The 13,903-nt window shown below is 42.3% G+C and overlaps 1 protein-coding gene across 1 annotated transcript in view; it reads left to right on the forward strand.

Moving 5' to 3' along the window:
• LOC112069914 (FH2 domain-containing protein 1-like) overlaps window positions 1-13,903 on the forward strand; it is a 49,757-nt gene that overhangs the window by 28,805 nt on the left and 7,049 nt on the right. Inside the window, exon 9 of the mRNA XM_024137310.2 lies at window positions 1,455-1,572. Coding sequence (XP_023993078.2) covers window positions 1,455-1,572 — 118 coding nt within the window. The remainder of the gene's footprint in view (window positions 1-1,454; window positions 1,573-13,903) is intronic.

Here is a 13,903-nt window from a genome sequence, read left to right on the forward strand (position 1 = left end):
GAAAGGCCTCTTTAGTGTCCTAAGTTTTCATAACTGTGACCTTAATTGCCTACCGTCTGTAAGCTGTTAGTGTCTTAATGACTGTTCCACAGGTGCATGTTCATTAATTGTTTATGGTTCATTGAACAAGCATGGGAAACAGTGTTTAAACCCTTTACAATGAAGATCTGTRAAGTTATTTRGATTTTTACGAATTATCTTTGAAAGACAGGGTCCTGAAAAAGGGGCATTTCTTTTTTTGCTGAGTTTGTTTATACCGTTTTTGAACACTGTAATTTGTTTGTGACCATAATAACTGTAGTTTATGGTTGACATACCTAGTTAGACAATTGCCATTTTCAATTACTTCAAAGCACGTGAATACATACAACTTAATGCTCAGAGTTTGTAAGTTTTGTTTCAAAACACCCCTGACGTCGAGAACGCAGCATTTGCACTGCTTTCCTTTGACAGGAGTTTTAGAACTAGTTCACCTAGAAGACGCCCAGTCAATTCCACACCCGTTATCTATGAATGCCCTATACTGTATAAGGACTTTTATTGGGCTCTTTTCACAATCAATATCACTAACWCMGTTCCTGGAATGCTATGTGTAGCCTATAGGTTCTTGCGTCAGCCACTGCTCTTGGAGAGCATTAGCACGATTATTTCCCTCCATTAGCCCTATCTGTATATGTTGCCTTTATATGACTACTACTGGAGGATGATTTGTGCTTAAAGATGCAGTCTGGTAACATTTCTGCAGCCCCACCCACATCCCTTAGCTGTTTACCTAAACAGGTGGCGGCGTGACCTGTTTGTAGTTTTTCTGAACTGCAGACCGCTGCTTTAATAAGACTGCAGCTTTAAGTCTGGTTACATTTCTCCAGCCGCATACCTCAGCTGTTTGTGCCCACTTTCTTGTTTTATGATTCGCAGACTGCAGCTTTAAAGTGCCATTACAGTGTAACATGGTCCATTTCTGCCACGGTGAACCAGTGTTCCCAACAACATAGCAATTTCTAAAGCACCATCAATACCACTGATTGATACAAGACAAGGCATTTCTGTGTTCAGGGTCAGCAGTACTTCAAGTCTCAGGAAGGCACAGTCACATTTTACAATGCTAACATAGCCATCTGCTACACAGTCACATTTTACAATGCTAACATAGCCATCTGCTACACAGTCACATTTTACAATGCTAACATAGCCATCTGCTACACAGTCACATGTTACAATGCTAACATAGCCATCTGCTACAGCAGTCCACAAAGTTCCAGAATCTTAAACTACTCACAGTCATTATAATATATATATATAATATACGCCATTTAAAATACACTTTCATCTATTTTACGGGTGGTCCCAGCAGGAATCAAACACACAACCCTGATTTTGCGAGCGCCACGCTCTACCAACTGAGCCACACAATGTATTTTAACAGCCTTTGGATGATTTGCATATCCCCGCAGAATATCAGTGGAAAACATTGAGTTGGAGTTCTCGTCTCTCTACGTCAGGACCAGATCCCTGGAGGAGAAGGTCCAGAGTGACCCGGAGCTCCTGGAGCAGCTGGACCCCTTCCTGCAGGTGGCAGCACATTCAGTCAGAATCTAATTTGGGAATTCTGCTCTGTGAATGCTGATTACGGTGCATGAGGGCGGCACACAGTGAAGGCATCCTTAGCCAGTTGTGGTACAAAAGCGTATCATAGGGTGACTGTAACAAAGAAATGTATATCAGATAACTTACCACTATGGTCTCAATTGGAAGAACACCCAATAAGCATAACAAAATATTGGCCAATATCGTACATCCCTGATATACTGTATCACCAAGCCCCCTGTTTTTGGTATATTTTGATGGTAATAATATGTTATAATTATTTTTGGGGTCCATTTCCCTGGTACTTGCCATTGGGAATTTCAATTCAAATCCATTTTGGAATTTCCAACTTTGTCAAATTCAAATTTTTCAGCCATTGAGGTTCTTACCTTTACCTTGCTAGTATTTCCCAGTACCCACCCAAACTGTTTTCATTCTGCAATTTAATTTGCTCAAAAAGGAAAAATTTGCATGGGTTATATGGGCTATTTAGGCATAAACTATTGGGCGGGTTTGAGAGAAATTTGGGACTTGAGTAAACTTTACCTTCCAATTAAATAAAAAAGGGTGTGCAGTTATTGGTACTTGTAACATAAGGGTTATTTCTATTTCCCTTCAAGGGGCTAAAGTTACTTGCTGTTTTTCTCCCTTGGTAAGTTAATTTGACAAGGGGGGCCAAGTTTGTAAAATCAGTACCAGTTAGAAGGTAGGAATTTGAAAAAACCAGGCAGTGCTCTGGCCCACGAGATTTCGAGGGCCTGGAGTTTGATAAGGGCAAATGCCACCTTTCTTGTTTTCCCTGTCCAAGTGGGATTCTGACAACCCCCCCTGCTTTCTCCTTGTTCGCCCCCCTTGCCAGGTTTGAGTTTTTGCGCATCGAGCCATTTGGTTTCCTGGCCGTGAGGAAAGTCTTTTCAGTCCTGCGCTGTTGTTTGAGCCATGAAGATTCGATTTTTGTCATCCGCATGGCCCACAAAAAAGTATGATGGATGGGGACACACCACTGGCCCCCCCAGGAGGCCACGGCTACCCAAACTGGCGGCTGCCACACATCGTCGAAACTGGTTGAACCAAGGAGTTCACGGGGCCTGAGGGTGTGACAAGGGGGGACCAAAGTTTGTATTGCCGGGGTGGCGTGGCATGTTTATTATTGAGCTGGTGCGTAAATTCGGACAGGATTTTATAAAGTGGAATGGAGGTGATTAGATTTTGCAGGTAAGAAACTGCGTTCAGGAAACAAGGAACAGGGGAAAACCGGGGAAAAAACCCAAAAATGATTTGAGGGAACAGAAAAACCCCAAAACCAAAAAAAAAACAAAAGGTTGATCTATACTTGTTCCGTTTAAAAACAGAACTTGTTACTTTGGAAAAGCATTTTGGGAAACGGTTAAATTTTAATATTTTATTTTTACGGGGTTCGGGGGGGGCTTCTTCCAGGGTCCGAACAAAAAATCTCAAACAAAAGGCCCTATCCAAAAGCCCTTCATTTTCTGTTTCACTCAGAAACGTTATTCCAGAGTCTTGGGCCTGCCAGGTGGAAAATTCTTGCCAGTGGGTGTGCGTGTATGTGGTAGGCTACCATGCCCCTCCCTCTGAGGCAATAGGTTACTGTAAAACCTACTTGGACGACATTTTAACAAGCGTAATCAAAAAAATTAGGGAGGGAGGATGTTTATTTAGAGAAAGAATTGGATTTAGACTTTTCAATGCTTGTTAAAGGATTTAACTTAATTAGTTATTTTCATGTTTCCACATTGGATTGAATTAAAGCTACATTAGGTTTTAAGACGCGGTCTTTTAATTTCTTCGCTAAACGTTTGCTTTCTTTCCCAACGTTTAAAACCCCAAACTTCGGGAAGGCAAGGGGAAAAACATTCCCAAAGGTTCCTCATTAGAAAAAAGCCGCTCCGTTAGGTATTTTTAAATCTTGTGAACCCTAATTTAACAATTTTTAAATTGGCTTACCTTTGCTTCCCAAGCGTTTCCTCTTTTTTTTACCGCCAAACTGATTGTGAAAAAGTAATTTTTAATGTCGAGGCTTAATGTTAAAAAAACATTATTTTTCCAGAGTTTTTAACCCCAAGGAACAGGGAAAAGAAACGATATAAAACCCCAGTAACTTTTTTGGGGGGGTTTTTCATACGCTTTTTCAAGGGAACTTTTTATTTTTTTTCTGGTTTTCAAAGGGAAACCAAAGTGGGAAACGGAAACAAAATAAAATTAATGTTTTTCGTTCAGAAAAACTTAAATTCGACTGGAAAAAATAATGTGGCTTCCCCCAAAAAACCCCTGGTTCATGCAGGAAGGGAGGTTTTCAGGTTAATGATATAAAATGGGGCTTTCATTGGCAATGAAAAACAAAGGACATGTAAATACCAGGAGATACAGAGATAAGAAAAAGGATACCTTGAGCTACTTACTGTATTTTACCAGATATATTAAGAGGACATGGATGGAATGGCCACCTGGGGAAGATTTTTTTTCCCAGGGGTAGGACAGTAAAACCTTCATTTGGTTAAATGGTTTATGATGGCAAAGGACAAAAACCAGGGACTTTGTGGCTTTGATGTTGCCACGGTGTGGTCAGTGTATTATGGGGCTGTAGGGTGCCATTTTAAGGGCTCTGCGTTCTGAAAACCAATTCCATTTTGGATTCTTTAGGGGGCAAAACTTGTTTGCTAAAATTTGGGCTCTGAAATATGGGCAAAGTTCGTTGGACATTATTGGCCAGTGGGGGGGCCTATGGCATGAAATTTGTTTGGGTATGCAGGCTACGGTAGCTTTAATGCATTCAAATAGCCCTTGGTTTTAGTGGGCCTTTTAAAGAAGGCAGCACCATTAGTAATTAATTGCCCTATAATTTAGTGAAAGCTACCATGTCTTGAGGGAGTTGCAGGCTTTGTTTACAATTGTTATTTGTGGAGGCCTTTAAGGGGGGATGGACGCCAGCGTTTTTGAATGGATCATAACGTTTCTTGGAACAACTTTTCCAACTTCTCAGTGAATTTTGGGGCTTTTAAACCCAACAACAGGTAAGGAAGGGATTGAGGGCCCCTTGATCCCTTTCCCAGTTGCAGAACTCACCGTTGACAACGTTGGGTCGGGGGAGTTGTTATCCACTCGACCCCAAGCCTGCGCACCAATTGATGGCAACGTCTTTTGGAAACAGTGGTTATGAAAAGCCGGTCGTTTATTTTTTGTGGGTGTTTTTTTGTTGTTTTAACTCCATTCTCCTTCATGAAATTAAAGCTTTTTGAAATTTCTTAGGATGTTGCCATTGTACATTAATTATTTGATGGGCCATTTTTTTGTTATGGCTGTATTGGCCGATAGTTCCCCATTCGCCTATTTAAAACCAAAAAGGTTCAAGTTTCCAACAGGAAACAGGGCTATTCCTGGAATTGTGGGGATTTACTTAGTGGAAAACCAGACTTCTGGTTTTCTGGGGCCCGGGGACATTTTACTTTCCTTAATTGGGGAGTAGCTAAAAGCTGTTATTTTGTTACATTATTTGAAATATCCCAAATAGGGGGCCTAACCAAGTCATTGCTAGGAACTATTGGACATCAATCCCTTCTTATTACCAGTTGTATTTAACCTTCAGTTGAAAGGGCTAGCTTGAAGTGTTAAGGGGAGGTGGTTTATGGTGGAAAAGTTAATTCCAACCAGAGGATGTGTTTGATTGGGGGGGGGCAGAACCTGGGTTGGAAAATTACTTGAAAAAGGGTATTCCATTACTTTTTTTTGGTGAGGCGTCTTTGCTTTAGTTTTTCTTGCCTGGAAGGGCAGATGGGCGGGGTTTGGGCAGGTTTTGGGGAAACTTTTCTATTATATTATTTAAAGCCCAACCCAAAGCTTTCAAACTAGGGGGGGCCACAGGTAAAAATATTTTGGAAATCCCCAGATCTGGGAATGGCCGGTTTGCTGCTTGAATTGCACTTTCTGTGGCTATGGTTTTGTATGACCCCTCTCTCCCCTTCTCTTCCTTGTTAGAGCGGATGACTTGTGAGGGAACTTACACGCCAATCCCTCAACCTTGGTTTTCCTTTGGGCAAGGGGGGCTGAAACATCATGAACGCTGTTTTAAAATCAACGAATGCCTTTAATTTTCTCTTCACTGCCCCCCAAACCCCTTCTTATTTAAGGCCTTATCCCTCCACCTCTTTTTCTTCCTTCTCTTTCTCTCTCTCCTCAATCACTCACTTCCCCTCTTCAACTTTCCTCAGTCGGGGTCTTCTTTATCTCTTCTCTCCATTCAACCCTGTGGACATCGTCTCGTTTCTTTTCCCCCCCATCTTTCTCACCTTCACTCCCTTAATTCCTTGTCTGATATGGGGGACGGGGATGGCTTTGGGTGGGGAAATTAATTGGGCCTTTTTTATTTGTTCAAAAACCACTTTATGACAACTGCTTTATGTTATTCCCTCCTTTCCCCTGGTCCCCGGGCCAGGGTTGGCTACGCGGGGGCAACGGCCGTGGGCTTCCAAAGCTGTCATCGCTCCTTCTTCGCTGGCCGGGGGACACAAGGCCAAAACAAAACCTTGGCATTGGAACCTGCTTGCATTTTCTGTGCAATTGGTGAGTCTGAAGAGAGAGATTGGGAGGAGACACTTGAAAGGAGGGAACCACCACTGGGAGGAAAACCACCAACGGGACTTGCACACCCACCCACCAACAGGGATATGATGGCCACCTTTAATTGGGTAGGACGAGCTCCACAAAGTTAATGGGGCGAAAACAGAATTAAATTAAACGTTATCCGAAACTTCATCAAAACCATTTGATAAACCATGGTTTTCCATTCACCTTCCATTTTTTCCAGCCATTTATTAATAAAAAGGGCCGTCCCTCCCCCTTCAGGCCAGGGCTCCTGTAAAAAACACCCACACACAAACACACACTGGAGGGAACAACCCACCCAAATGGGAGGAAGGAACAGGGGACACCACTGGGAGGAAAGACCACCAACTGGAGGGGGACCAGCCCCACCACTAAGGAGGGAGACCAGCCACCCAAATGGGGGAAAGGAGGCAAACAGATATGGGGGCCACACAACACAAAACACCCACCAACCAGGAAGAAAGAACCAAACACCCATTACCAACCACTGTTAGGGGAGGACTGGAGGAGACACACCACAGGAGAGTCAAAAAGGGAATTTAAGGTGATGAAACCCTTTTTTGTAAGCCAAAGCAGTGGTGCAGGGAATTTATTCTTCAGGTTTTTCTTTCTGCTGTCATTGGCTCACTTTTAAAAATGAAAATTTCCACCGTTTGGGGGAACTTTATGAGTCAGTATGTTTGCTGACCCTTTGGTGGAATTCTTTTGCCCATTTCGACCAGAGTTACAGGGAACCCCAACTTCCCCACTGGGCCACAAAAAACTTTGGTTTGGAAATTCAATGTTGTTTCAACGTAAATTTTGTTCAACGTTATTATAGAGGGGACATGGGGAATCAGGTGGGGAAAAACCAATTGGATTTTTTTGCGCAAAAAAGGTTCAATTTCCAAAACTGTTGTTTTTGAGGGTCAAATTTTAAAAACCCACAGGGGATTTTTTCCCAACCATTTAAGGTAAATACCTTTTATTCAAATTCAACCCATTGGTTTCAATTTTGTACATTTGGAAACAAACATTTTTCAGATTTCTTTTCCAAAACGTTTATATCCCACTAATCCAGAAAAAAAAACTATTAAAAAAGGCTGGGGAAAGGCACAATCCTCTGGAGAGGCTGATCTATTTTTCTTCTACAGCTATCCATTTTGTCTCTCGTTCCCAGGATTTTAACTTCTTAAAAGTTGGCATCCCTTCAACGTTGCCAATCCCCTTTAGCGGGGATTCGATTTGACCAAGGGCCATCCAGTGAAAATTTTTGCAGGAAGCGCCAAATTTTCACAACTACAGGGAATATTTCCCAAATTAAAAATTTACGAAAAATATAAGTTGTAATTAAACATCAATTAAATAGCTTAACTTCTTGTTAATCTAGCCGGCTTGTTGTTCCAGGGAAATTCCAAAAAAAGGGCTTTTACGGCGAAAAAACCAGTCATGCGGGGATTTAATTTCTTGAGGGGGACCAGCTTGGGCCCCCGGCCATTACCCATGGAAAAATATTTTTTCCAAACCCAGGCAGGCAGGGACACAAAAAGGTTTCGATATTTAACGATATAATAAATGAGGGAAAAAAAAATATTTTTTTAAGTTATTTTTTCGTTATTCCTATTTGCTTATAGTTAACCAACCTATAGGTACAAGGGGGAAGCCATATTTTGAATGCAGCAACCACGGTTATTAAGGCCGATTGGGACTTCAAGAATTTTCTAATAGACTTTTTAGAATTATAAGGGTGCTTGCATTCCAAGTCGGCCACCGGTTACCACCCACTAGATAAAGCCAACCCATATCACCCCACCAGGGGCTATTAAGGAAACTTGAACCCGATGGGGACATGGGGCCAATGGGAAATTGTGTTTCATGTAGATCTTATATGAATATAAAAAGTCACTGCAAGCCTTTAAGATGGTTGCACCAGGAACGAATATCGAGAGCACCAATAATGATATATTGGCACCTAGTGGCCACCAAGGAACTATTAACGCAAATAAAACTATTGATTCAGGCGGCTTTGTTCGCCTCATGCAATTGTAGTTTTAGGTTTATAAAATTTTATGCAGGCGAAACAAGTGATGGTATTGTGATTTAGTAGATCGTGTAAATTCCAAGGTAGGTTTGCACTTTTATGTAGTTGCTGAACTTAGTGGAAAAAGTGACTATTTATTGGGTCTCCGCTGGGGCAGTTCAGCGTATTACAGGCTGTGAGAGGTGATTGAAGTATTTTGGGAATTGTAAATGTGTGGGGGATGCCAATGAGATTTAAATCATTTACAAAAACAAACAGGATTTGGACCACATTTTTAAAATGAACTTTATTTTTAACTTGGAAGTTCAAGTTAAAGAAAACAAAAATCTTATTACATATACGGCGGGCCTAGCCCCCGGAGACGGACGCTGGTCCAAATTGTGCCCACCGCCTTAATGGGCCTCCCCCAATTTGGATGGCTGGAAGGCCTGAATCGAAACCAGGGGACTGTAGTGCCCCACCGGTCTTGTACTGAGATGCAGCGCCTTAAAGACTTGCTTTGCTCACTCGGGGAGCCCCTAGAATTCCAAAGATGCCACAAATATTACCCAATAAAAAAACAAATCTTTAAACCGGAATTAATTCATTTAGTTCAGGATTGGACCCCAGAGGGCTTGGTGGTGTAACGGGGGGGCAGGCCTTTTCCCTCCTCTTCACTAGGAAGAGGAGAGTTGTAGGCAGGGGATCGGGGCAACCAACGCGGCAGCTTGGTCAGCAGTGCTCAACATTGTTTAATAAACGGAATCGTGAATACACTTACAACGATATAACAAAACAAAAATGGGCTATACCAAAAAACAGTCCTTATCTGGTGCAGCCAAAAACACAGAAGACAAAGGGAAACCAACCACTCAACATCCCAACCCACAAATAATCAAGGGCCAATCTATATATTTGATTCTCAATCAGGGACAACGATTGGGGAAAGCTGGCCTCTGATTGAGGAACATATTAGGGCTGGAGCACAGAAACAAAGGGAACAAGACTAGCGACAACCCAAAACAAAAGATTTCCCACCCAGCTTCCAACGTCCTGAGCCCAACACTTAAACAAGCAAACACATTTAAGAAAACTCTGGTCAGGTAACGTTACAGTTGGTTTATAAACTCATACCATTAAAGGTAATGATTTAAGAATGATTAACCTTGCGCATTCCAAGGTTAAACCAACCTTTAACAGGCACACTAGACAAAGACTTCAACTTTTGGTATTGAAAAGATAAGACGATGTAATGCTTTTTCACTGGATTGCACATTTAAATGAATTATAGTCCACATGGAATAATAGTGCTTGGCTTTGCTATCCAAATGATTTTTTTCGTCCGTCCTTTCCTGTCATCCTGTTAAACCTGTTCGTTGTTGCTCACAGCTATTACATGTTTTGCTATTTAGATTGAAAGCACAGTGGAGGAAACCCACATGAAAGTTGTGTTGTACACTGGAGTTTATAAACAAAAGCATTAAGGGGGAACAACCCTGCCCTTTTCAATGTCACGGAACTGGACCAGGTGATCCAGGTGGAGAAGTTTTTGGATCCTTATTTGAAGGTTATTCCTAAAGTTTGTTGTATCAGTGTATGGGATACAAAAATATTCTGAACAGTTGTATTCCCATTTTTAACTTTTTTTTTGTGCCTTTAGAAGGGGTTTGAAAAAGCGATAGTTGACACATTGGGGATAATTCCAAAAAACAAGACTTGCTGGCTGGTTTTTTTGTTGGTGAGTTAAATAAGGGTTTCTCATAAATCAAGCACTCTTCAAACAAATAGTTTAACCATACATGTCCACCTTTGAAATGAAGAGCGGTGTGCCCAGTGGGTCCAGAAATTTCAGTAGTTTGTTTGGAATTCAGGTTGTTTAGGGAATTTTGGAATGTGTGAAATACGTCTTTTTTGACACAGAAAAAGGAGGAGGCTTTCAACAGATGCCTCTTTAGTCGGCAGAGAAGTTGTCACCCGTAAATATCCATGGACATTGATGTTTGAGTAAACAGAGGAACTAAATGACAGAAAATGTTGAATAATTGCAGGATTGCAGATGTTAAGGAGTTGAGTCCAACCATTTATGTATTTTCAAGCTTTTTCAAGCTTTCAGATGGGAAATTACAAGTGGGGATATGGGTGTACATAACACGTATAAAGGGCATGTATACAAAGGCTAATTATAATCCATCTACTTCAGGAGGCACAGAAGAAGGACGAGAAGCTGCTGAAGTTCCCTGAGAAACTTCAGGGCATTCAGGAGCGCTTCCAGGTAAATAGTCCTTCATTATCGGTCTTCATGATGTCGGAAACTTGCAAACTGGGAAAAAGGCTCTCCGACTCATAATTTCCGTAAAGTAGCACACTCAGGTGTCAAATATGTGCCGCATCTACTACGTCACCTATTCAGGAAATTACTTAGAAGACAGCATTTTCAGCAGTTAAATGCAACAACAATACATTATTCATCAAAATCAATCTAAACTCAGCAAAAAAAGAAACGTCCTCTCACTGTCAACTGAGTTTATTTTCAGCAAACTTAACATGTGTAAATATTTGTATGAACATAACAACATTCAGCAACTGAGACAGAAACTGAACCAGTTCACAGACATGTGACTAACAGAAATGGAATAATGTGTCCCTGAACAAAGGGGGGGCGGTCAAATCAAAAGTAACATTCAGTATCTGGTGTGGCCACCAGCTGCATTAAGTACTGCATTACATCTCTCCTCATGGACTGCACTAGATTTGCCAGTTTTGCTGTGATATGTTACCCCACTCGTCCACCAAGACACCAGCAAGTTCCCGGATATTCTTTTGGGGAATGGCCCTAGCCCTCACCCTTCGATCCAACAGGTCCCAGACGTGCTCAATGGGATTGAGATCCGGGCCCTTCGCTGGCCATGGCAGAACACTGACATTCCTGTCTTGCAGGAAATCACGCACAGAACGAGCAGTATGGCTGGTGGCATTGTCATGCTGGAGGGTCATGTCAGGATGACCTGCAGGAAGGGTACCACATGAGGAAGGAGGATGTCTTCAATGACAACAAGCTCAGTCCGATGATGCTGTGACACACCACCCCAGACCCTCCACCTCCAATTGATCCCACTCCAGAATACAGGCCTCGGTGTAACGCTTTTCCTTCGAAGATAAAACGCAAATCTGACCACACCCCTGGTGAGACAAAACCGTGACTCATCAGTGAAGAGCGCTTTTTGCCAGTCCTGTCTGGTCAGCGACGTGGGTGTTTATGCCCATAGGCAACGTTGCCTGGTGATGTCTGATGAGGACCTGCCTTACAACAAGCCTACAAAGCCCTCAGTCCAGCCACTCTCTCTCCTGGTGTAACTCGGGCAGTTGTTGTTGCCATCCTGTAACTGTCCCGCAGGTGTGATGTTCGGATGTACCGATCCTGTGCAGGTGTTGTTACACGTGGTCTGCCACTGCGAGGACGATCAGCTGTCCGTCTCCCTGTAGCGCTGTCTTAGGCGTCTCACAGTACGGACATGACAATGTATTGCCCTGGCACATCTGCAGTCCTCATGCCTCCTGCAGCATGCCTAAGCCCGTTCACACAGATGAGCAGGGACACTGGGCATCTTTCTTTTTGTGCTTTTCAGAGTCAGTAAAAGGCCTCTTTAGTGTCCTAAGTTTTCATAACTGTGACCTTAATTGCCTACCGTCTGTAAGCTGTTAGTGTCTTAATGACTGTTCCACAGGTGCATGTTCATTAATTGTTTATGGTTCATTGAACAAGCATGGGAAACAGTGTTTAAACCCTTTACAATGAAGATCTGTAAAGTTATTTGGATTTTTACGAATTATCTTTGAAAGACAGGGTCCTGAAAAAGGGGCATTTCTTTTTTTGCTGAGTTTGTTTATACCGTTTTTGAACACTGTAATTTGTTTGTGACCATAATAACTGTAGTTTATGGTTGACATACCTAGTTTAGACAATTGCCATTTTCAATTACTTCAAAGCACGTGAATACATACAACTTAATGCTCAGAGTTTGTAAGTTTTGTTTCAAAAACACCCCTGACGTCGAGAACGCAGCATTTGCACTGCTTTCCTTTGACAGAGTTTTAGAACTAGTTCACCTAGAAGACGCCCAGTCAATTCCACACCCGTTATCTATGAATGCCCTATACTGTATAAGGACTTTTATTGGGCTCTTTTCACAATCAATATCACTAACACCGTTCCTGGAATGCTATGTGTAGCCTATAGGTTCTTGCTTCAGCACTGGCTCTTAGAGAGCATTAGCACGATTATTTCCCTCCATTAGCCCTATCTGTATATGTTGCCTTTATATGACTACTACTGGAGGATGATTTGTGCTTAAAGATGCAGTCTGGTAACATTTCTGCAGCCCCACCCACATCCCTTAGCTGTTTACCTAAAAGGTGGCGGCGTGACCTGTTTGTAGTTTTTCTGAACTGCAGACCGCTGCTTTAATAAGACTGCAGCTTTAAGTCTGGTTACATTTCTCCAGCCGCATACCTCAGCTGTTTACCAAGTGGCGAGGTGCCCACTTTGTTGTTTTATGAATCGCAGACTGCAGCTTTAATGACGTAGAAAAAAATATATGGTACAATACATACTCAAGTTTAAATGCAATCAAATGAAGAAGTTGGTAATTGGCTAGAATAACAGCAGCATTGAATGAAATCACAGATCCCTACTAAGTTGAATTTCAAATGAATTTGAGCTCCCAATGGCGTTGGGAGTAGACTGCACTGTTTAGGATGCATCATCTTTCCCTGTGGCTGTCAAGATCTTTTACAAGGTGACCTCTGCATGCTACAGTTCAGCTCTCCCTCTCTCCTGGTGTGCCAACAGATAACGCTCCGCTGTGGATATGCTAACACATCATCCTTACTTCCAGCCTTCTCTGACTGTCGTGCCTTCACCTTTATCGAATGCACTGTAGATAGGTCTTTGAATTGAAGTGCCATTACAGTGTAACATGGTCCATTTCTGCTACGGTGAACCAGTGTTCCCAACAACATAGCAATTTCTAAAGCACCATCAATACCACTGATTGGTACAAGCCAAGGCATTTCTGTGTTCAAGGTCAGCAGTACTTCAAGTCTCAGGAAGCGGTCACATTTTACAATGCTAACATAGCCATCTGCTACAGCAGTCCACACAGTTCCAGAATCTTAAACTATTCACATTCATTATAATATATATAATATACGCCATTTAAAATACACTTTCATCTATTTTACGGGTGGTCCAGCAGGAATCAACACACCAACCCTGATTTTGCGAGCGCCACGCTCTACCAACTGAGCCACACAATGTTTTTAACAGCCTTTGGATGATTTTGCATATCCCCGCAGAATATCAGTGGAAAACATTGAGTTGGAGTTCTCGTCTCTCTACGTCAGGACCAGATCCCTGGAGGAGAAGGTCCAGAGTGACCCGGAGCTCCTGGAGCAGCTGGACCCCTTCCTGCAGGTTGGCAGAACATTCAGTCAGAATCTAAATTTGGCAATTCTGCTCTGTGAATGCTGATTACGGTGCATGAGGGCGGCACACAGTGAAGGCATCCTTAGCCAGTTGTGGTACAAAAGCGTATCATAGGGTGACTGTAACAAAGAAATGTATATCAGATAATTACCACTATGGTCTCAATTGGAAGAACACCCAATAAGCATAACAAAATATTGGCCCAATTATCG

Source organism: Salvelinus sp. IW2-2015, unplaced genomic scaffold (genome assembly GCF_002910315.2).
Source record: "Salvelinus sp. IW2-2015 unplaced genomic scaffold, ASM291031v2 Un_scaffold1150, whole genome shotgun sequence".
NCBI classification, from domain to species: Eukaryota; Metazoa; Chordata; class Actinopteri; order Salmoniformes; family Salmonidae; genus Salvelinus; species Salvelinus sp. IW2-2015.